This window comes from Corvus cornix, chromosome 2 (assembly GCF_000738735.6).
Source record: "Corvus cornix cornix isolate S_Up_H32 chromosome 2, ASM73873v5, whole genome shotgun sequence".
NCBI classification, from domain to species: domain Eukaryota; kingdom Metazoa; phylum Chordata; class Aves; order Passeriformes; family Corvidae; genus Corvus; species Corvus cornix.
Window position 1 is genome coordinate 57,559,441 of NC_046333.1, and position 23,015 is coordinate 57,582,455.

A 23,015-nucleotide genomic window follows, 5' to 3' on the forward strand; every position below is an offset into this window, starting at 1 on the left:
CCCCTTAGCCCTGGGGCAGAGAAGCATTCAAGCACATCCCAACAGTATGCCCCAGTCTCAACACAGCAGCAGTGCGGCTCACTGACTTGCAGATTCCTGTTGTTCCCACACACATTGTGTCTAGTGTTTAGAAAGAGAAAGGTAATGAGCTGCATTCACAGTGATTCTTTATATTTCTGTATAAAATACATATTAAGATGCTTACTTTGCATAATAAGGTTATACACTTCCCACCAGGGTGTATGAAGAATTTTGCTGCCATTATAGTTAGCTTTACCAAGAACAGGAAGGTGTGGACAACTTCATTTATTCACATATTATATCACAGTCAAAGCAAGGTGAGTGAATTGTTTTTGGGGTTTTTTTTCCCCTGCTTGTACCAAGATTTGTTCAGCAACAAACAGGTAGGATCTGATCTCAGCTGGAAGCCTACTAGAGTTAACAGTAATGTCACAGATAATAATTTGCAGGGGATTTCCTTCAGACACACATACCTTTTATATGTTTGTCTAACTCTGAGTTTTGTTTTTATTATGAAACAACTAGAAGAAGAAACACGATTGAATGGAATTATATACACTATGTCAATTATGTCTCTGTGGATTTGCTGTAGTTTCAAGGTTTTATAGAATGCCTGAGTCATGACATGTCACTGCATGGTCGATTAATTTGGTTCCAGAGATTGGCCAAGGTATTTCCAGCTATGCAGATAGGCTGGACAGAAAAGAACCTCTGTCACATCACACCTCAAAAGACAGTTTTATCTACTGGATAAAAAACCCACTTGTTTTTACCTTGCTTCAGTCTTTGTGCTCACCTGGAGATGTGACACTTATGAAACTATCCACTGATGGGTATAAGTACAGCAGCAGTTCTGGGGCCACTGAAGCTGAGTACCTATATGATCAAATCCAAAGCCTTGTGCCAGAAAACAATATAAATGAAACGTAGATGGAAAAGGATGCAATAAAAAAAACTGGAAAAATACCAGGTAATAGGGAAAATGTGGGATAAAGTGGTAATTATCATGAGTATTTGAAGTTTTAAAGAATAATTAAAGAGTGGATAAATGACACATTTGTAGATCCTACTGTTAGATTCTTTACCAAAGGACCTGCTATACAATTATTTGGGGAACCTGACAGGTGAGTTATATGTGTAATTCTAAATAAATTGCTTAGTGCTTAAAAATACCCAGGAGGATGCTGATTCTTTAAAAGTACTTGGAAAAACCACATAGATAGAATAATTTTTGTAAGGAATATTTATTTTCAGTTCCATTTAAACAACCCACTTTTGTAACACATACTAAAATCTTTAGGAAACATTCTAAGAAATTTCAGGATTATAACCACAGGAATGAATTAAACGTATTTCAGTTCTGCAGATTAAAATACAGAATATGTTTGCATCATTCTGCATTTTATTAGGTTGCTGCCTTTTGGTATGCTTTACATTAAAAATACATGACTGACACTCTTTATACCAGTAAGCCTTTTTATTGAAAAAAAATATTATTGCATTAAACTACATTCCCAGGGATTCCTTGAATAAGCTAAAAAAAAAGTCGCTTTGCATGTACAATAGTGCAATTCACTTAGCTACTGTATAATATAAAACACTTTATACAGAGAATACAAAACAAAATTACTAGTTTACATATTATATTAGCCAGAGTATTATCCAGTTTTAAATATAAAGTTGACACTTTTAAAATCAATCTGATCAAATGGCATTTTTATGCAAATTTGCACAGCATATATACATATTGAATGTATTTCAGAAGTGCATCAGATGCAAAGAAAAAGCCCCAAACAGCAACAAAAAAATGTATCATGGTGTGACTCAGGAAAATTTTTTATTGGAATTTTAATGCGTGGGTGATCTGTTTCCTTGGAGTATGTATCAAGAATATACAATCAAGGTAAAATAGATTATTAACTTGGTGTTTGTATATCACTGCCATAAGGATACTGTAACTCTTTAAAAAATCTGTTTAAATAAAATCAAAATTGTAGCACAGCTCCATACATCAGGCTCAATAAAGCTTTTAATAATTATAATAATACATATTTAAAGTACATTACTGATGAAAAACAAGTATGGCAGCAATTAGAGAAAATGTATAATTTCAGCTGTGCCAATAGCTTTATTACATTTCTCCAAGAAAATCCCTTCTGTGCGCTAAGAACCGTATTGGACATCGCCTTTGGTAATCAATGATTCATGTTTTTCTCTTGTGCTCTTTCTGTTCTTAATCTCTCTTTTTCTCCCACTTAAAATATCTCAAAATCCTAATTTCCATTTTTCCAAGAATTAAATTTAATCTTCATTGCCAATTTATTAGTCTTACGATGTCGGTATGTACAATGATGCATGGAAATCCTATGATTTCATTTCTTCTAGGATCCCGTTGTGTGGTGCATACATTAAGGGAAACAAATACATCTATTTCCATAGATGATCTATGTAGTAGGATATGGTTATGTTTGATTTGGTCAGGTTTCTTGCCACAGAAATTTCTACAGTATTAACATTGTCTGTAGGAAGTGTGGATACAAAATACGTGTACGCACATTAAAGATGAGATTAGCCCATCATTCCTTCGGTTCCATATTTTTCTTTTGGTGTTACCTGCTTAGGATACAAATGAACTCTTATACTCATTGAGAACAGCTGGGTTTACTTCAATTGAGATGAAACTGGGCCCACAAATTTAAAAGCCTGTGGGGCTGGAAACGCACCTTTTACGCTGGTATTATCCCTGAACTGCTGGTGATGGCCACGCAGCCCAGTCAGCCCCTTCTAGGGCACAGCATGACCTGCTACTTTAGATGTCCAATTCAGAATGTTTCTACAAAGTTATGATTAATGTTTCCAAGTGGTCCACTGAGTGAGTGATCTCCATCCAAGCAACTAATAATTTTTAGAGGTGTTAAGTCACAGTCAGTGAAATATGTTTGATTCTCAGAAAATAAAGTATTGGAAATACAGAAACTATAAGTAAATTCAGATCTTCTTTTGGGAAAAATTTCAGCCAAAATTGAAAGGAAGAATTGTTAAACTGTGGAAATATTTAGTTTTACATCTTTCCCAAATAAAATTTTTGATTTCCTTTTTTCTGAAGCCATAATTTCAATTAAAGAATTTATCTACAACTTAAACGAGAAAAATAAATATAATTTATGTGCTACTTACATACAGATAAGTAACATCAAAATGGCATGAATCCATTTTGTTAAAATGGATTGAAAAAGTTAAGGTGGGAATCAAACCAAAAGATATTTGAGGGTGCTGGTGTCACCAACCTTTTTCAACACCAAAATGTTTTGCTTCAGCATAGTCTCCATAATTTTTTTTTCTGATGGTTTTTATTCAATAGCTAAAACATCATGTATTCAAAGCTACTTTGAAACACAAACTTTGAAAATACAAAACTAGCAGTCGCAACTTGTAAAGAGATTGGGAAAGTTTGGCATATTACCAGTTTATGCTGAAGAAGCTCCAGAAAGACAGAAATTAAAACAATTCCATTTTACTGCAATGGATCAATGTATTTTGATTAAAACTAAGAAAATTGGTTCTGTTGTATTTTAAAGACACAACTTACTTGCAATTATGTTTTTCAGCTTCTTCAGGTAGCTGAATATATTGGAATAAAGTTCCTCCAAAAGTTTTTTAATGTGTTTTATATTGATTCTGAAAGATAAATTTTGTGCACTACATCATTGCAAATGAATTGAAGTTATTTCAAGTGTTTTTAATCCGAACAAACAGGTACTGTCTGTTGGATACTTCATGGTCCAATTTTACTGGGAAGCATGCCTGCAGTTTAACCATAATTATGAACTTTATTTCATGCTAAATATCCTGTGTTCAGTTAGAAACGTTATAAAAATAGGCAAACTATGCCATTCGAAGAGATGCTGAAGCCTTCATGTATTTCCAGATACACAGTTATTACGAACAATTTCAACCACGCATTACTCTGAAGGTTGGATACATGCATTCAAACATTGTAGATTCAGAATTTCAATTTGCTTGTTGAGAGTTTGAGAAGCCATGCGAGAATCCTGACATATTTGCTTAGATTTAATATACTTTTAAATTCTCAGTACTTGGACAAGTTTTTCTCTGAGGAGAGCCAGTTTTTGAAGAGTTGATCAGAATTTTACTTCTGCATTTTTATGAATATCAGCATGATTTTAGAGGACCAGCCAATTGTTTCTGTTTGTGAAAGGGATGAAAAATATTTACACATTTTTTGGGACAGACTCTTCCACACATCAGAGCTCTGTTTGGTAGGAAAAAGTGTTGCAGTTTTGGCCAAGGACCTCTGAGGTTCAGAGCCAGCACTAGCTGCTCGGCAATTCTGGGCTGCTGTGGCTCACCCTGATATACCCTATGATCCAGCCATACACAGGCAATGCCAAAGAACTCAGCTTCTTGGTGAGCCTTCTTGGATGCTTGGCTCAGAGAGAAAAGTAGCAGCCTGCTTGTGCCAGCACAGAGCTCCCTATGCTAAGGGAATATTTTGTTATGTACCCGTGGCCTGACTGCAGTCCCTTTACACTGTCCAAGCAACATATGCAGGGATGAAATCACTAAAGTATCTTCAAGATGTTGTGATCCTCTTCTTCTAGTGTTAACTCATCACCCCTCCCTCTGAGCCTCCCTAGTTTACTTTGGTCAGGAGACAGCCCCAGGGTCTGGTGATCCCAGATACCTTATTTTCTGCTCAGTCTAAAATACCTTAACCAAACCAGGCACCCTATCATATACACATTCAGAAAACCAAACCTTTGAGATGTGCCAAGATTGCTCAACTTTAAATTGTGCTACTTTAAATCCCTCAGCAGTGCTGATACTGATCCCATTTTGTCTGGGTGCTGTGGTCCCATTCCTACTGACCATCATAGACTTCAGGCTATTCTTTTAAAACATTCTGTAGAACGACACTGGCCACCCATCCTTCTTGTGATAGTATCACAAAACGCTTTAAAGCAGCTCTTCCTCAGTGATACAAGAATAAAATCAACATTCATATGCCGTCAGCCAGATTGTGGACTTTAAAATATTTGCTGTTGTGCTCTCAGCAAAACAGTAGATTTCCTCTCCGACATGATTGGATGCTGAATGCTTTATTTTCTTTAAATTTTGGGTTGGAGCCATAGTGAAATCATTTGGGCTAGTTTAAGTAACTGGAAACACTGAAAACTTCTTTTGTTGCAGGTAACTGTTGGGTCTGGATGGAACAAGAATAGTGATGGGGCTCTTGTCCTTGGAATAAGGGATGAACTAAGTGATTTGGGTGTATAGCAGAAGGTGTGGCTGTGTTCAGGTGTGGTGCAAACAATGCTGGGATATATGCAGTGTGCGGCAGTGCAGGGAAGGTCAGTGGAGAAGGGTGGAGGGGAGTGGCAGAAACCAAGTGCAATGGGTGTCCTGTCAGCAAAGCAGGGTAGGTGGGAATAAGGGCTGGTGCTAACGGGGAAAGTGATATGGGGGCAAAATGTGCCTGTGAGAGGGGGTGGAGGGGTGCCAGGGAGAGATGGCTGCCATGGGGGTGCACAGAGGCCGAGACAGCAAAGCGTTGCAGCAGCGTGTGGTGGATGGTGGTGACAGTAGCCTGCTGCTGAACAGGGAGGGCAGGAACTGCTGGTGTTGCAGAGAAGGCAGCTGGTCCTGGGGCAGGCAAAACTTTCAGATGTTTTGCCAGAAGTTGTTTCTGCATGTGCTGCTGGGCTTGCAGCTGCAGCAACCTGTATTTGTCTACTTCTTCTGGTGTGAATGTGATAGGCTGCTGTGTTAAAGGAGGGGAGGTGGATTTACTGTACACTTCTAGGTCATTTAATGTGTTACCATACTTCTGCATAGCATTGTCACAAAGAGAGTCTGAACTGCCTTCTGCCCGGTTCAAGTCCATGTTTACATCATGTAGTTCTTCTTTGGTCTCTGTTGAATTAGCAACAGCAGAATATCTATTAGAGGGAAAAGCACCAGGGAAATCATTTGGTACTGGATCACAGCTTTGTATAAAGGGCTGCACTTCACTAATGAAGAGATTGGATTGTTCCTTTATTGCTGTGTTCCTTTTTATGCTTGGGCTCTGATAGCCTGTTTCAATTTGAATTATGTCTTTAAGAGCACAATGATCATAATCAGTTCCAGGTGAAAGAGTAACATTAGTTATGTCTGATGCTTCAGAGCTGTTTTTCTTCACACTGTTTTCCAACAAACTGATTTCATTATGTCCCATATCATTTTTACCCATGCTTAGCACTTTCTCTGGCAAAGGTAACATTGCAATGTCATCTACTGATGATGAAAACTGAAGAGCAAAGTGACTTTGTGAGTCATCCTTTAATTCTACCCCGCTAATGTTTGAAAATTTCTCTGAATCATGCATTTGTTCCTGGGTTTTCTTAGACTGCACTCTTTCTAAAAGTAACTTGGCTGTCATTGACTTTCTTTTTCCACATATGTCTTTTGCCAGGTTTTTGGAAGAGCAGGTGGCAAAGTTTTTGGACTGACTATTCACATTCAGGGAGTTGTAATGTGCAGTTTCAGCTTTTCCTGGTTCAGCATTACAACCTCTCTCAGCATCCTCCTTTGTTTTGTTGTCACAGTAGTCAGTCTCTTTTGAGAAGGATCCTGAACTGCTGCCTCTTGATATTCTGCTGCTAGATGATCTTTCACTGCTTCTTGAATCACTGGTGGAACCACTTTTGGATTTGTGGTAGCTGCTACTCCTACTATGTGCTTTGCCAAAATGCTGATGTCTACTTCTGCTGTGTTTAGATCTGTCTCTGATTCGTAAAACTTTATGTCTTGAACATCTTTGATATTTAATTGTGCCCCTCTGAGTACAGTTTCTAGTTCTGTGAATTCTACTATGACAAAGATAATCCTCGTCTGTGTCATCTGAAGTGAAAATACACTTGTGCTTTCTGTGTTTACATTTGTGCCTTTCATCTGTCTTGCTTTTTCTTTTACAACAACAAAGCAAACGATTTCTGCCGTGATTGTTTGATGTGGGACTTGCGTAGCTCATGTAGCTACTCGTACTGCTAACTGAAGTGTCAGAATAGCTGGAATGTCTGCCACACGAGGACTTTTGAGGAGATGGGAATCTCCAGCATCTCATGTAACTTCCACATCCTTCATTATCTGAATACCTGCTGTTTGAACTGGATTTACAACTACAGAAACTTCCACTAGAGTATTTTCCACTGTCACTTATGTCACTGCTGCAGCTGACCACATCTTGAAGGGATCTGCAGTCATTTTGGTTTTCAGATTTTTCTTCAGGATCAATTAAATGACATTTTGCAGATTTAGATTTTTTAGTCCTAGACATAAAAGCAGAAAAGGAAATGCTTTCGTTTCTAATGTTCTGAGTTTTTCTTTCACAGCTATGGAAATGATGCTTTAAAGGTCTTCTCAGTGTTGTTGTATAAAGACTTTTTTCTGTCACGTAATCCTTTTGTGAGACATCAAAGTAAGCAGGCACTTTGGGTATATTTTCATTCAAATAATCTGCAATGCATTTTTGACCATTTTCATTAATTTCTTTCCCTATGTCTGACCCAGTTTTTTGCTTGGACTTTCTTGGGTTTAGGGAGCCTTTCATCTTCTTTGGTTTCAACAACTGATTATCTTGTTCATTTGACATTTGCTTGTGTTTTATTAAACCTGAGGGTTCATTTTCATCCACTGTCTTATTTTTAGAGAGCACTTTACAGCTTTCTTTGTTTGTTTCATGCTGTTTACCATCTCTGTGATTTAAGGAGAGTCTGAAGTCAAAATACAATGGATTACAGCCATATGAAATACAGGGCTCAGTTTTTGTAAACAAAAGTAATTCTGTGGGCCACTGCAGAGCAGTGGTGCCATCTTTGCTCACTACATGGAGGAAAGGCAACCCCTGGGGCTTAACTTCTTTGACCATGGTCTCCTTCAGAAGTGTTTCCATATTTCCATCTGTGGTTTCTGAAGTCTCCAAAGATCTTTCTCTTTTTATCACTCCAGGATCGTCATTAATGTTGCTTAAACAGGTCAGCTCAGGTGCTGGCTGTCGTGGGAGCTCAGATAACTGGTCAGGCAGGTGGGCATTGCTGTGCTTGTAGGTGTTCAGCTGTGTACAAAAATTGCTGGTTTGGCATGAAGATGAAATGGGAGTTTCTAAGAATTGTTCAGATTCATTCAGTTTGTTCTCTTTCTCTGTTTCTCTCAGTGAAGCAGAAAAATTCAAATTTGAAAGCTGTATTTTGACTTTAGAATACAAAGGATTAGCTCTGAATTTTTCTTCTGATTCCCTATCACTACTTTTATCATTTTCCTTTAGCATTTTAGGTTTTGCAGCTACATGACTTGATGCACTGTTATCCAAATCCATTTGGTCTTGTGTAATAGGTGACTCTTTATCCAAACTTGCTTTCAGGTGTTCCTCCAAAAGTGTGGCAGAATGACAGCCCTCAATAGCTTGCTTTTTTTTATGGTTGGGGGGTTCACTACAATCATTTCCTTCTTCAGAGTTCTCACTGAAGACTGACGCTGAGGACTCAAGCTTCAAAGGGACTTTTTTAGAGAATGAAAAAGACACCCCTGCCCTTTGAGAGGTACTGGTGCTATCTGGGAACATTTGTGAGACGTGATTTCCAAGTGCATGGTGTCTTTCAGTAGGGGGATGGTGCCTGCTTATAATAAGTTGTTTTTTCTCTAGTATGCTTTTGGAGAAACCTTGGCCTTCACTTGTGATGGTTCTTTGAGAACTTGCTGTGAACTTGCTGCCCTTGTACAGGAAAATGCCATCTGGTGATTGCTGCTTTTCCAGGACTAATCGGGGGGCTTTCAGCAATGGTCCACTCCCAGTGATGCTTTAGGGTAAAAAAATAAATAAAAAAGAAATCTGTATTAAGTAACCAAGTTATGACAGAGCATGCATTTGACAATGTCTGTCCGGTGAAGGAGGGTATCACTCAAGTTTTTACAAGGGAAAGCTAAGTTTCAACAGGGTAAATGAGCAGTTTATCATCAGTTTGGGCTTCTTTGTGGGCAAGACAGTCTTTACACATAGAAAATTACATGTTTAATGTCAGCACATGCTCTTTTTCAGAGTTGTGCCCATGTACAAGCAGAAAAAATATTGGTTTTACTCCAAATTTATATTTAGGGGAATTTAATCAGTGGTAAGTCTTGGTTTTCTGAAAAGCCACTGCATAGGAAATTGTGCCATGTTCAAAAAGAGATGCTTCCACTTGGAGCATCTGCAAAATCAAACTCTGGAAGAGAAAGAGAAACATTCTGCTTGATTAGGGGGGAATGTGTTTGTTTGAATTTTTTGAGTAGATTCTTATTTTATCTTTAAATTATTCCACAATAAATGACTTTTCAAAATATTCAGAGATATTCATACTAAAGCTGTCAGCAAACACTGGAGGGGAAAAAATCACAACTTCACTGATCTCATTATCAACCATGATTTGACTTACTTTGCCACATTTTCTCTTTCTTTATTTTACTTTCAATCATTACATTATTCCTCTTTTCAAAATATCTCAGATTCTAAATATGATTTAGTTTTCTTATAATTAAAAAAAATGTTTACCTATTCTAGGGCCTTAAAAAAAAGGCAAACCACTGATTTCTTGAAACAGATGATTAACTGAGACTGACATGACTGTTGCCATTTTCCATTAGAGACATGACATGTATAGCCACCATAAAAGTGTTTTTCCAAGATATATTTTAAATACACTTTTCATTAGACTAATTATCTACATTTTCTAGCAATGCACTATTACAGTACACTATCAGGAAAAAAAATTGGAACCAGATTAAATAAAGATTTTGATAAAAAAATTATAAAATATTTTAATTAAATGTAAATAAATTAAAACTGCTAGATCTGCATATAAGCTATCTATAATTGGCAATCATGTTTTATAAATGCTATAAAAATATATTGATCTTCAGCAATGGGAAAGATAGAAAGACTCCCTGGAGTAGGGTCAACTCATACTATGAGAATATGTGCACATTTCAGAGAATATCTTTGCATTTCCCAGAAATTTGGCATCAGGAGATACAAATGAACCCCTATTCGTGTATCAAGAACAAATAATCTCTTGGAGAAGGCATATAAAGAGATATTTTTCAAAGTCTTCTTGGAATAGCAAAATAAAATTTTTCTGTGCACAAGATTAGCAACAATTTTGTTGTCAAATTGAATTAGTTTATTGTAAGGAACTGTGTTGGAACCTGGGATGGTAACAATTATATGTGTGTATAGAGTTCTGCTTACAAAGGCTGACATTCTGTCTTCCCTGAGCAACTGGGAATGCTACCCCTCTGCCAAAATCACGGCGCTCAGTCTCCCCTGAGCCTATTAGTGATTACAGAGAGGAATAGCAAGCTCTGTCTTTCCACACTCTTTGCAACTCCTGGCTCTTTCTAAAAGCAAACCTGCTCTTTCCCACCCGGTCTCATTCTGGCTTTCCTATTATCACCGACATTATCAGTCTATTTGAGACTACATCTTCAAGTGTGTGGGCATAAAGGAAGCTTCCCACAGGCAGCTACATTTGTTTCAGCAGATTTGTATGAAAACGGAGTCGCAATCATAGAAGTGATATATTAGCACTAAACGGTTATATTTCAGCAGATTGCTCAAAAGCAATTACATAGGCCAAAATGAGTTTGTAATAAACTCAGAATGCTATTATTTCCAGGGTACAGCAGTCTTGAGATGAATTTAAAAGAATGCCAGTTTATTTATCTGATTAACTCATTGTGGTCATAGATTAACATAAACAATTGGTCTGATGGCAATCTATTCTACTGAAGCATTCAGTGTCATTAAACAAAGGAGATTTCTCAAATTTAAAGGTTTATTAGTGCAATCTTTGTTCTCTATCTTGATATTCATCAATAGAGCTAACAGTATTAGACAAACTTAATTCAGTTAATTACTTGTTTTTCATTCAAATAATGATTACCCTACAGAGAAACTGTGAGCATAATAACAGTACCCTAAAAGTAGTAAAAATTATTCACAAAGGCTTTATCCTCTCCCATTAATTTGCAATCAAATGTTAAGACAGTCATACTAATCTTTTCAGGTCAGTTTGGATAAGGTAAAATGGTGATATTATAAAAGCGTCTTCAAAACATTCTATTTAGAAGACATGATAATAACTATCTACAGGAGAGAAAACAACAAACTTAAACATCATGCAATTAAGTCAGGGGTTTTCAATGTATGGTTTGCAGAGCAGGAACATTTGGAGTTGAAGACAGCTGAAAACAGGTTACAGTGCACACAATCTGTACATTACATTGTGGAGGAGTAAAAATATTAATATTTCTTCTGGAAGGGAGGAAAGAGGGCATTAAAATCTCATACAAGTTTTAAAAACTTGCCATTCTGACTGCTTCCGTAATTCTGCAAGCTGGTGGAGTCGCTTGAGTGCTTTTTCCTGTTTCTTCTCATCTTTCCATGACTTTGAAGCCACATTTCGAGCAAATTCCCTTTGTTTTAAATCTTTCAATCTCTGTGTGAAAAGAATATAAACAGAAGGGATTAGAGATCTACACAGCTGTAGTGGTTTGGTTCAAAATATCCATTACTTACTTATTTTCCTTCTGTGAGATAAGAATTAGGAGAAAAACAAAGCAGGCACAAAACTTAAAAGAATATAAAGAAGTTTATTAACAGACCTAAAAGAAAAAAAAAAGAGTAAACCTTCAGAACACTTTCCTCCCCGCACCTTTCTCCCTTCTCCCACTGACCACGTAAAAAGACAACCCTTGAGATTTTCAGTCAGTTTACCACCTCTATAATAACCTTTCTTCAGTTCACTTAGGGAGAGGAATCTCTCTTGCTCATGCTGTGGAGACATCTCCACAAGAAACTGTTCTATCATGGCTTCAATATCACAGCAAGACAGCCGCCCGGGTTGGTTCTCTGCTCGCATGTGAGAGTCCCTTCTCTCAATTTACAGCTTTCCCCACAACTGCTTTCGAGGGTCCAATCTTTAGCTAATGGGGTTCCATTTTAAGGATGAGCTGTTCAGAAGCAAAGGTTCTCTTCATCTATCTCTGGGAGCATCTTCATCTCCAGGAGCAGAGGTCTTCTCCTTCCCTGGGAGCAAGGGTCCCCATCACTTTCATCTCTCTCTGTTCAAGCTACTTCAACATTTGCTTATTTCAGCGCAGGTGCTTTTGCTCACAATTGCAGTTTGAACGCTTCAACCCCCCCATGCTTTCATGAAATTACAGCGGGTACTCTGATGTATCATAGTCCATCACCACCACAGCTTTACAACAGAATTTCAGCTCCTAGGTTTGAAGCATCTCCTCTTTCTCCTCTCTTGGGGTTTCAGCCCCTCCCTCTTCACTGACTTTGATGTCTTTATGGTGTTTTCTTCATGTTCCTTCACCTTTCCTCTTCCTCTGACTTGGGAGAGGATTGATGTCTGCAGGCTTCATCTGTTCTGGAAGAATCTTACAGCACTAAAAGGGTTCATCTCACCTGGGCCTTGCAGCTGGAATTCACCTCTCACTCTTGGTCCCATGATCTTTGCTGGGCAGCGGCCTCAGATGAATTTTCGGCCGCACTGTGGGGGAGCCTGGCCACGCCGCGCCGCCTGCACGGAGCAGGGCTGCGGGGCTGCCCGCACTGAGGGGCTGCGGGTGGAACGGGGCCTCATGGCTCCAGGATGGCTGTCTCCCGGCCTGGCCCCTCTGGGCCGCGCGGGCCCACCAGTTACCCATCCGAAAGCCAGAAGCAAGAGAGCTTTCCTGGGCTTTGTTCGTTCTTAAATGTGGATCACAGAGGCGTGTCAAGCTTCTAAAGTGGCTTTAAAAAGTTGCCAATATTCAAACTAGCCAGTTGATTGTTTCTACTGTGTCTAGAGGAAGCTGTAAGCACCTCTTTGCAAAAAATCACTTCTATGGCTGAAGCCCTCTTTACTGAGAACCCAAACTATGCTAAACCATGACAACAGCAGATACAGCTCCTCTTACTCAATTTAGTCACTTTTCATGAGGTTAGTATGTAAACGGAGAGTGAAAATGTACTTAAAATACTATAATAGTGAGAAGAGATTGGAAATGCTACTTTTGCTTACAAAAACAACATGATTTGGCCTCTGCTATTTAGCTGATCTATACCTACATATGAATGATAGCTTTTACTTTTTCTTATGAACACACAAATATTCTGTTGTGTACAAATACAGACATAACACTAGAATCCATTTAATGAGGTCAAAATTCTCCTATTTAATTAATCCTGTTGAAATGTAATCTGCAGGCATATGCTGGAATAAGTCTGAGGTCCTATGTGTAATATATTTTATAGTTCTCTACTTGCACATGTATGCATGTATGTGTGGGGGCTTCTCTGTTGGTTTTGTACCTTTTTAAGGCTGTATTATTTTCTCAAGAGAGAACCACTGTCTGAAATATTTGATCAGAAAACTCTTTTGTAGGTATTTTCACAATTTTTTTATCTCCTCACACATCTATAAATCAGGTAATTTCTGTTGGAGAGAGCAAAATTCTTTGCCTTTATTACATTTTTTTATTGCCTGATTTTGCACTACTGATAACACAAGGAGAGAGAAGGAGAAGATGTAAACCAGAAAATGTCAACAGCATCCTCTGAAAAGACAGTTGTCTCTGAGTTCACTGTACTCTCTAGGAGTCAGCAAGTCATGTCTAACCTTACAATTCCCCATTTCAGATCCATGCTTCCATACTTCATGGCAGAAATGCCTTCCCTCTTCCCCACTCCTCCAGTGCCATGATGTTTGGGGAAAAATGTTTACAAGCTGGGAGGCAGCTCAGTTGTATTCAGTCAGATGCCCAAAATGGAAGCTTTGAGGACCAGAATGGAAACTAAACTGCTGCATTCACTTGCCCCTTGGTCCACCCTGTGCTCATCTGTGTAATTTAGAACTACAGTATCAACACCACGAACTGCTAAATTTTCCATGGAGCAGTTTTTGCAAAGTAGATTTGAAGAAAGGTTTTGATATCCCAGTCATTTTTAAACTGCTGCTCTTCTTTCAATATCTATGCCTACTTGAGTGTCCACCAGCACCTAAAGATCAACATCCCAATCACTGCCATCAACTCATGCTGTTGTTTCACTGTAGCATAGCCAAAAGATCAATATGCATCAGAAGGATAAATTGAAGGCTGACCAAGCATTGTAACAGCAAATATGCCTTTCTGCAGCTCAGGTATGGGGAGCAGTCTAGCCATGGCACAGACCTGTACACTGGCCAACATGCACCTGGTTCTGAGAAACAGGGCTGGAGGCAAAGAGTCCTCAACTTGTAGAAGTCAAAAAAATTATAAATGCATGAGAGAACTGCTTTCTGGAGAGAGGTCTAGCCTTTGCCAATAGATTAAGACAAAGCAAATAGGTGAAAACCACCATCTAAAGAGATGACAACTTCTTTTTTGTCCAGCTAAAATGGAAGAATCCAGTTAGTGGCAATGACATAATATGACAGAAAGGCATGGAAAAACTTGGTGGAAACAGGCCATAAAAGGTCTTTCCCTTCTGTGATTTCTTTCTGTGAAGAGTGCTGGGAAGCTGTAGCGAGCATCTCTCACTGCTGTCACATCAGCTTCCTTCAAGTATGGGATTTTTTAGAAAGTCAGATAACATCAGTGAGAGAAAATTAATGCTGGGAGACTGAGAGCAGAAGTTTCTTGTTTGCTCTCAGCCATTTGGACCCCAAGACATATGCCTCCGAGCACTGATCTAGAGACAGGGAGAGCTGGGCTGTTCTCCAATCAGCTGCTCAGGGGGGTTAAGAGCTGGCTGTCAGCCACCCTGATGTTTCAATCTCTATTGGATGAGGATGAGAAAGCCAGAAAGTTGCTCAAGGAACTGGTGCACCACCAACCAGCAAGAAATACCAGGCTGCCTAGTGCCTGATGAAAGTTTAACCATTTCATCAGAACTATCTACAATCTGTCAAATCTGTATGTTTCTCTGTAAAGTTTTTATCAGCTCAAACATCCAGTGCTTCATTGAACTAGATTCTGAAACAGGACAGCTGCAAAGTCGTTTTTAAAGCTCTTAGACTTCAGCTTCTTGGAAAGAAATGGTTGCTCCACCATATGTTTAGCTCTTACCTGTCTCTTTATGTGCCCTCTCTCATTATTCATTTGTTCCTTGCCAGGTCGGTCACATAGCACTCCATTCCCTCAACCTCATTTTCTGCAATTTACAGTAAAATGGATGAATATGTAAGACAATGTTACTTTTGGTTCAAGAAAGAAGCTTTTCAAATAATCTATTAAAGCCAAAGCTGAAAAAGAAATCAGAGAATCTTCCCAGAACAAATCCAAATGTTCTGTTACTTAGGTAATATTTACAAGAGTGTAGAGATATTTAAGCTGTAAGGATCCTATTCTCCACAAAAAACCATAGGTGGTCTTGAGCCTTATTAACACGTCCAATATGAATAAAGGGCAAAGAAACACATTTGAGAAATGCCCTTTAGGGCAGCTTGCTATGTTTTAGCTGTCACCAAGAGCTGTTCAGCATCACACATAAAGCACTCATGAGGAAAAACAGAAACAGTTTCTACCTGTCAAGGAAACAAAGAACGGTGCGAAACCGAGAACTATGGAGCGCAAAGCAATGCCATTTCACTTCTTTGACAGTTAGAATGATAATCAAAAAAGCAAATGGACCAACACTAAGAATAGGAGTTCTAGCAGTATTTTATGCTCTCTAATGGCATGCAGCATGTGTCAGAAGAGAGAAGAAAAAGAATTGCAGGTAAGCATAGCAGAGAACTCATCAACTGGAGCTGAAATCCAAGAAATCAAAACCATATACAGTCTGAGGAGAGAAAGGGCTCTCCCTGCACATCCCCTCAGCAAAACAAAACAAAGCTGCACTGCCAGAGCTCTAGTTAGGAATCATAATGAAATTTGTCAGCTATGTTGGATAGATCATGGGACTGCCTGCTGAACCTGCAAAGCCCTGGTTTTCTTCACTAATAACCTGTGCCAGACTTCTGACAGGCACACAGATATTTTCTGCAGGTGGGGTACAAGAGCATGCAATTGAGCAGGTACCTGAATGACAACCCCAAGCTCAGCAGGTGTGCTTGAAAATTAAAGTTGCTTTACACAGCAATTGCATTTTTCATGTAATTAGGTACTTAACTGGGCATCCAAATACAGGCACATATAATAAAATATGATTTATTTAATAGCTTTCTTGTGTTCTGTCCTTCACCTGCTACAAATATAGTTGTCATGGAGTTATATTTCTTTTTGAGACTCATGTTCTATTCTTCCTATATTTTTTGTACATGTGTGTGTGGACATTTCCATTTCTAAAAGTAACCCACCCCTTTTTTATAAATTCTCACAGAGAGTATTAGAAGACTACAAAATAATATTCATATTCGTGGAAAGATTTACTTGTAGAACCAGGTCTGAGCCCCATTGGCTCTTCCCTCTAAGACTCAGTCAAAAACTGCTGAATCTATGTTTTTTCTCCTGGAACTCTGGTACGAATCACCAGGAGATTTAAATGACTTAATGGAGCTGCATCTTCACTACCTACCTTTTCTAGACCTGAAATAACAGTGGTCAAATACCTGTAATTTAGCAATTTATTCCCATTATTAATGTCTGGGGGTATGTGTTTTGTTCTTTTTTAAATTGTCACTTTATTTGGGCCAGTACTTGCTTTGCACTGACCTATAAGCACCTGAAGAATACTCACTGCTGGCTGCATTTGCAGTACTGAGTTTATTTTCTGTCCAGAGTTATGATCCTGATTTCTATTTTTCCCTAAGCAGGTAAATGCTTATCTGGATTGCTATTCATCTGATCAACTTCAGATGGCCTTCTTCACAACCACTGGAAAGAAATAAGCACTTTAGGGACCTAACCACCTCTTTTTAAAGCAGCTGTCTAAAACAAGAGGGATAAAGTGAAATGTAAAAGTACCTCTTTCTTGTCATCGTGTACAGAGTCTATTAAAGTTGTCTATCTTAGTTATTAAAGAGTGTTCCTCTAAGAAGAAGACACAGCTGACATCCCAGCTCAGGTGCCTTTACACCAATGCACAGATCATGGGCAACAAACTGGAGCAGCTGGAACCCACTGCGCTCCTACAAAGTTAGGACCTAATTGCCATCACTGCAACCCGGTTGGAGGAATCAAGCGTTTAGTCAATAGGGCCACCTGAGAAACGGTTCTCTGGGACAAGGGAGCGTAACCAAGCTGGCAAATCTTTAAGCAAGTTTTCCATAGAGCACAAGAGCTCTCAATCCCCTGGTGTAAGAGAAAAGGAGACTGTCTTGGCTGAGTTGAGACCTACTGGTAAAATAAAGAGGCAAGAAGGAAATGCAAAGGTAGTGAAAGCAAGGACAGGTATCCTGGGAAGAGTATAGTGATGCTACTCAGTTGTGTAAGGATCGGTCAGGAAGGCCAAGGTGCAGCTGGAGCTGGTCTTGGCCAAGGACGAAAAGAATAATAGGAAGAGCAGGAATGTCAGCCAGAAAATGAAGGTTAAAGAAAGCAAACTGCCACATAAAGAAAGCAAATGAGTGGTGAACTGGTAACAACAAATGAGGGGAAGGTTGAGCTATTCAACAACTCTTTTGTCTCATTCTTAACTGGCAAGTCTCTCCGTTTGAGGATCATATGAGTATGGTACTGGGAGACAGCATTACTTCTCCTTCCGAGTATTCTGTCAGGGGCTAAGCCATTATATAGATTTAACAGGGGTTCAAAGTGTTAACTGCTTCAGATTCTGGGAAGGAGAACTGTTGTTGCAAATATACTGAGTAGCAAATCCTCTTCTTGTTCACAGTAGTATAACTGCATTGGTGTAAATAGAAGGCATCTTTGAGAAAAAAAAATTCTATGTATTAAGCTAGAAAATGTCATTTAGTATAAATTAATATTTTTTCCCCATTACATTTAGAATATCTTTGTTCTGGAATATCATTCACAACTCAACCTCCAAACTACTCATTATTCCGTAATGCATTCCAGCCCCAGGTAAAAATGTATATACCACATTAGGTATATGTCTTCTGTTATATTAAGAGAGCCTTCTTTAAATTGAAGTCCTTGAACTAATGTGAGTGTTTGAATGCCTGATTTGCTTTAAAGATTTATTTCCACTCAGCAAAAAAGCTCCTTAATTAAGTTCTAACCAAATTCACCATAGAAGGGTTAACTGAGGAAAACAGGAATGTTAATTTCAGTAATTATTCTCTTGCCTGTAACCCTAACATTGGAACCAAACACATTATTTGTAAAATGATTTCACACTGCAAACCATCAAATGAGAATGATAGTCACTAGAGAACATATTTTAACTTCATGTCTAAAGCTTACAGTATTAGCTTGCTAAGTGGAAGTGAGGAAACAACAATGAAGGAATTTGCCTTTACTATGGTAAATAAAATCCTAAAAATAAATTGGAAAAGCTATTGTATACAGGAATTAACAATGAGTTATTAATCCAAAAGCTAGCTGATAAATTTTCATTTATTTTACCCATAAATAGCCTCAGATCACTTTGAAGTGTGTGCAAGTAATTATTTGTTAGAATATTTTATATTATAGTCAGCTGTAACAGTTTCAATATAGGTAGTGGAAGTGAATGAGAAGACAAAAAGAAAATACCCTGGTCTAATTGGATTAGGGAATGAGATGATAGCAGGAGGGAGGAAGACTCAGTCCTCAGACGTGCCCTAGAGAATCCATCTATCAGTTAATGAGATGCTGATCATGGATCTAACCTGAAGTATAAATTACAGATGGCCCTTTGGAGGGCTTGTTTTTTCCTGTTTAACCAGACCTGCAAATATTCCTGCCAATTAAACTGATTTAATCTATTGCTGGATGAAAGTATCCATTTGTGGATGCTTTCCATTTTAAAAGATCCAATTGTACTTCTCATAAGAATCCCCCAAATAAAGTCAAAACAGATGCATTTGGTGGAGACAGTTTCCATAGGAAAGAGGACAAAACATGCCAGCAACTTTGTGCCAGCAACTCATTCCTGTGGAAGACTGAGCTATTGACCACTCGTTTCTATCAGTTCCAACAAACGTATTGCCATAGGCTCCACCAAGCTGGCTGCATACTGTGTACTTCGATTAGATGTATTTAGTGTCACTTTGGAATACAGAGCAACTTACCCAGAAAAATAACACATTTGAATGATAAAAAACTTGGGGCAGGGTCCATATATTCCCTTCAAGTTCCTATATTACCTTACTTGTCAGGGTGTTGGGCTTTCTTAGATCAAAACCATCATCTCATATATTGTATTTCTTTTTCCTTCTCATTTAAGCAGCTAAAAGAAAAGAAACAGATGTTACAGATCTTGTGCAGACTAGCTCTTTTCAAAACTTTCAGTACTTCTTGTAATCTTGTTTTAAAAGTATTTAAGATTTTCCACGTTTTTAAAGCCTGTCTCACCACTTTGTTTTTATTTGTTCTAACTGTAGCAGGCAGAATACAAAATCACCTACATTTTAGTGAAAAGAGAGAGAGTCTAAATTATCCTAGAATTCTACAGGTGAGTCCAAAACCTGGCCTCAAACTTTCTTCAATGCAGTCAGCATACTTTCAGAGTAACAAAAATGACAGTGGAAATGTCCATACATGGATTTTAAATAGCACTTTTCATAGACAGATCTCCGATTTCTTATGAAACTTCAGCTTTACCCTGATATCATTTTACAAATAAATAAATGAAGGCATAGAGAGATGGAGTGAATTCTGGAAAGAGCAGGGAGGAGGCTGAATCAACATTTACAGGTATATGCTTAATTATCACCTCTAAATCTTTGTACACCCACTGAAAAAAGATGTCAGACACCTGAATTAAACCTAATTTTGATTTAGCTGTATAGTAGGTTGATTGTTGATAACTATGGTAATGCTGAGGGAACAACAATAGAGCATAAAGGATTAACCTCTTCCAAATTATTGTACTATGTTTATAGTTTACATAGAGGAAAGTGGACTCAGCCACTGAACAGTAAATCTGAAGTGCTCTACAAGAGAACAAGTCCAAAAAGAGACATTTTAATACGTACTTGAGATAAATGTAACCTTGCTTATAGTTACCAGTCACTGAACCTTAGGTGAAAAGTTACTAACTGGGCAAATCTATGTCAAGGACATAAAAGGGAGTTATAAGCAGAAGCCTCATCAAATATATGAAGGATCATAAAATATTGCTTTTTTTAATAGGATGTAATAGCTATCCATACAAAATATTTTAGGTTGTGGCTTTCTTTCTTTCCCTTTGTATTTTTTTCCCGTGGTGGCACTTTTTTTTTTTTTAAATCAGTCAAAACCAAAATATTCTTTTTCTTGTATTAGCTCAAAGTAGACTGAGCTCTTCTGGAGTAGAATGGTTAAAGGTAACCAGGAATCTAGCAGCAATTCTATTACAAAATGCCTGCTCAGAGTAAAAGAGCTTTAATAAATGACATTTCCTTGCAGTTCTGCTCAATCAGAAAAGACCACAAAGGAATTTTGTAATCATCCAATCAAAACTTTCCATTAACACAAGACAGGGGACATCCAGATAAATTGATGAATTCAAGTTACTTTGACAAGAGCTATTTAATATAATCCATATTAAATTAAATTAATTACATTGTAATTCTTCAACACTTTATGGAAACCTGTATCAGCCACGCTGGTATTTTCCCTGGCAGTAATGTCAGAATGACAGATTTTCTTATTTATCCTTCTTAAATCCTACTATGGCATCATCTAACTTGATGCTTTTTCCTCTAGTGCTCTGAGACCCATTAAAAATCAACATTAATTATTAGGAGAGTTCATGGCCTGAACCAGCTGAGACTGGTTTATCCCTATATTTAGAAAGAGATTTAATATTTATGTCTAGAATATGTCCTTCTTAAGTACTGGTACAGTGGTACTTCACAATCATCCTAAACATCGTGGATGTGACTAAGTCATCTGTCTTTGTTCCAAGTATAGAACAGAAATCTGTATTGAATAGTCCTTTTTATATCACTACTAACAAGTAAATATTTTCAATTTGGACCAGAAGATACTTTATGTTCTCAATATATTTTCAGAAACTTTCTTGCCCTCACGTCTGATGGCTACAGATTTTTCTTTTGCCCTTTTTACTTCCTCCATCACTTCTTTTCCAGTTTGTACACTTGTGATTTATAGTATTTACCATCCATTTTTCCTCTCTCTCTGTTGTTATAAATTTAAGACAGAGAGAATTGACTTTCCTTCTAAATGAGATTAGCTGTTTATAACCTATTTGGTCTTTTTCAGTTCTGGGATTTGGGTTCTTAAGCCATCTGCCAAGTGCTCATTGAAATTTCTTTGTTCTCTCTCATGTCTTTCCATTTGTTTTCCTCCTCCCAGCCCACTTGACAAGCTCATTCACCTTTATGAAGCTAGGTTCCTAACAGAAGTGTATGTTGCAGTTAGTTATTTATACAGATATATGCAAATATTTTATTTGCATTTGCTAAATACAGTTGCTTCTCTTTTTTTATTTCCTGTATGTCTGTGTTGATCATCATAATGCTAATAACATATAGATTAAAGATCAGCTTTAATGCATATGTTATTACTTTTAGAGACCCATAATATAGATGAAATTTATTTGTGCTATTCTTGTCATAAGGGAGGCCCACAGAGGCAGCACATTCAGGTGGAAGATCTGTTAATTTTAATTTCTTCATGCATGGGATTGGAGTAGCAGTTTATGTTCCAGTCTCTGGTTTATTTACAGAAAAATATGAACAGATGTTCTTTGTTTTTTTTCTTTTCTTTTTTTTTTTTTTTTGATAATTGACTCTTGCAAACGCCTGGTTTAGCCTTTGATTATCAGAGACAATCTTCTGAGAACACAGCTCAGCACATTGCACTGATTTTTAAAAAGGTTATTTTCATTATATTTTTTAGTTTATTTAATTATTTTCCAAATTTGCTTCACCTTATTATTATGTGTTTTCTCCTTTGATGTTAGTGACCTTTCTGCCCTCTACTTGGCTTATCCAGCTCTCCTCCCAGTTAAGCAGAATTTCCTTCTGAAATACCAAATGCAATAAGGTGCTTCCTAAGCAAATTCAGTGTGTCATGCAAAAAGATGACCAAACTGTGAAGACTGAAAAGTGTCCTAATTTTCCAGTTTATAAAGGCAAAGATATTTTGATCCTATCTAGCTCCCTTTTTACTGCCATATGCTTTAAATACTATTTATTTGCAACTTGTGATTTGTATTTGGTCCCCTTTAACTTACTGGTACGCAACATGTCACTGAGCTGAAACTTGACACACTTCAACTGAGATGTCATAATTTAAAATTTTTAATAGTATTCTAGAAACTGCTCCCTGAAAAGAGAGTAGAAATGGACATGATGTATGTTTATAACAACAATCCTGTACTACTTTTCTCACCCACTTATAAGTTCTGGAGTTACGGGAGGTGACATTTAATGTTATCCTCTTAGCCATGCTCCCAATGATGTCTGTTTGTATTCACTCTTATATCAAATGATGCTATAAACACACATCTAGTTTTTCATGTAGACATGAGCATGTTTAATATTCTAAAGATGATCTATCACTCACTGTTTCTGAAATGCTTTGTCACTTCTCAAATTCTTTCCTGTCACTTGACACAAAGAACCTTTTAAGCAAGCTTTACAACTCCCTCCCAGGCAATTGTAATTCCTGTAAAATTTGAAGTTGCTCTTTTATTTATACCACAGTTTTTTATTCCTGTAATTCATACTTTTCTACACCCCTGCATTTTAATTATTTCTTGCAAAAAAAGAGAAATACCATGAGTATATGTACTGAAAGGGAAAAAGAAGCCTCTTAAAATTCGCATCAACACAGATATAATATGGTGATGGTGGTTTCTCATTCTTTAGACTAGGTGAGTTAAAACAGTACTGGAAACTATTCTGGAGACAAGGAGAAGTAGGGCA

General features: G+C 37.7%; 1 protein-coding gene across 2 annotated transcripts in view; it reads right to left on the bottom strand.

Annotated features, from left to right (window-relative positions):
- Positions 1–1,246: 1,246 nt before the first annotated feature.
- Positions 1,247–23,015, bottom strand: part of ZNF804B (zinc finger protein 804B) — a 233,613-nt gene continuing 211,844 nt past the window's right edge. For both annotated transcript variants that reach the window (XM_039549470.1, XM_019285870.3), the window contains exons 3-4: positions 11,425–11,555; positions 1,247–8,879 (exon numbers count right to left, since the gene is read on the bottom strand). In XM_039549470.1, the coding sequence (XP_039405404.1) occupies positions 5,189–8,879; positions 11,425–11,555 (3,822 nt within the window). In that variant the 3' untranslated portion in view covers positions 1,247–5,188. The remainder of the gene's footprint in view (positions 8,880–11,424; positions 11,556–23,015) is intronic.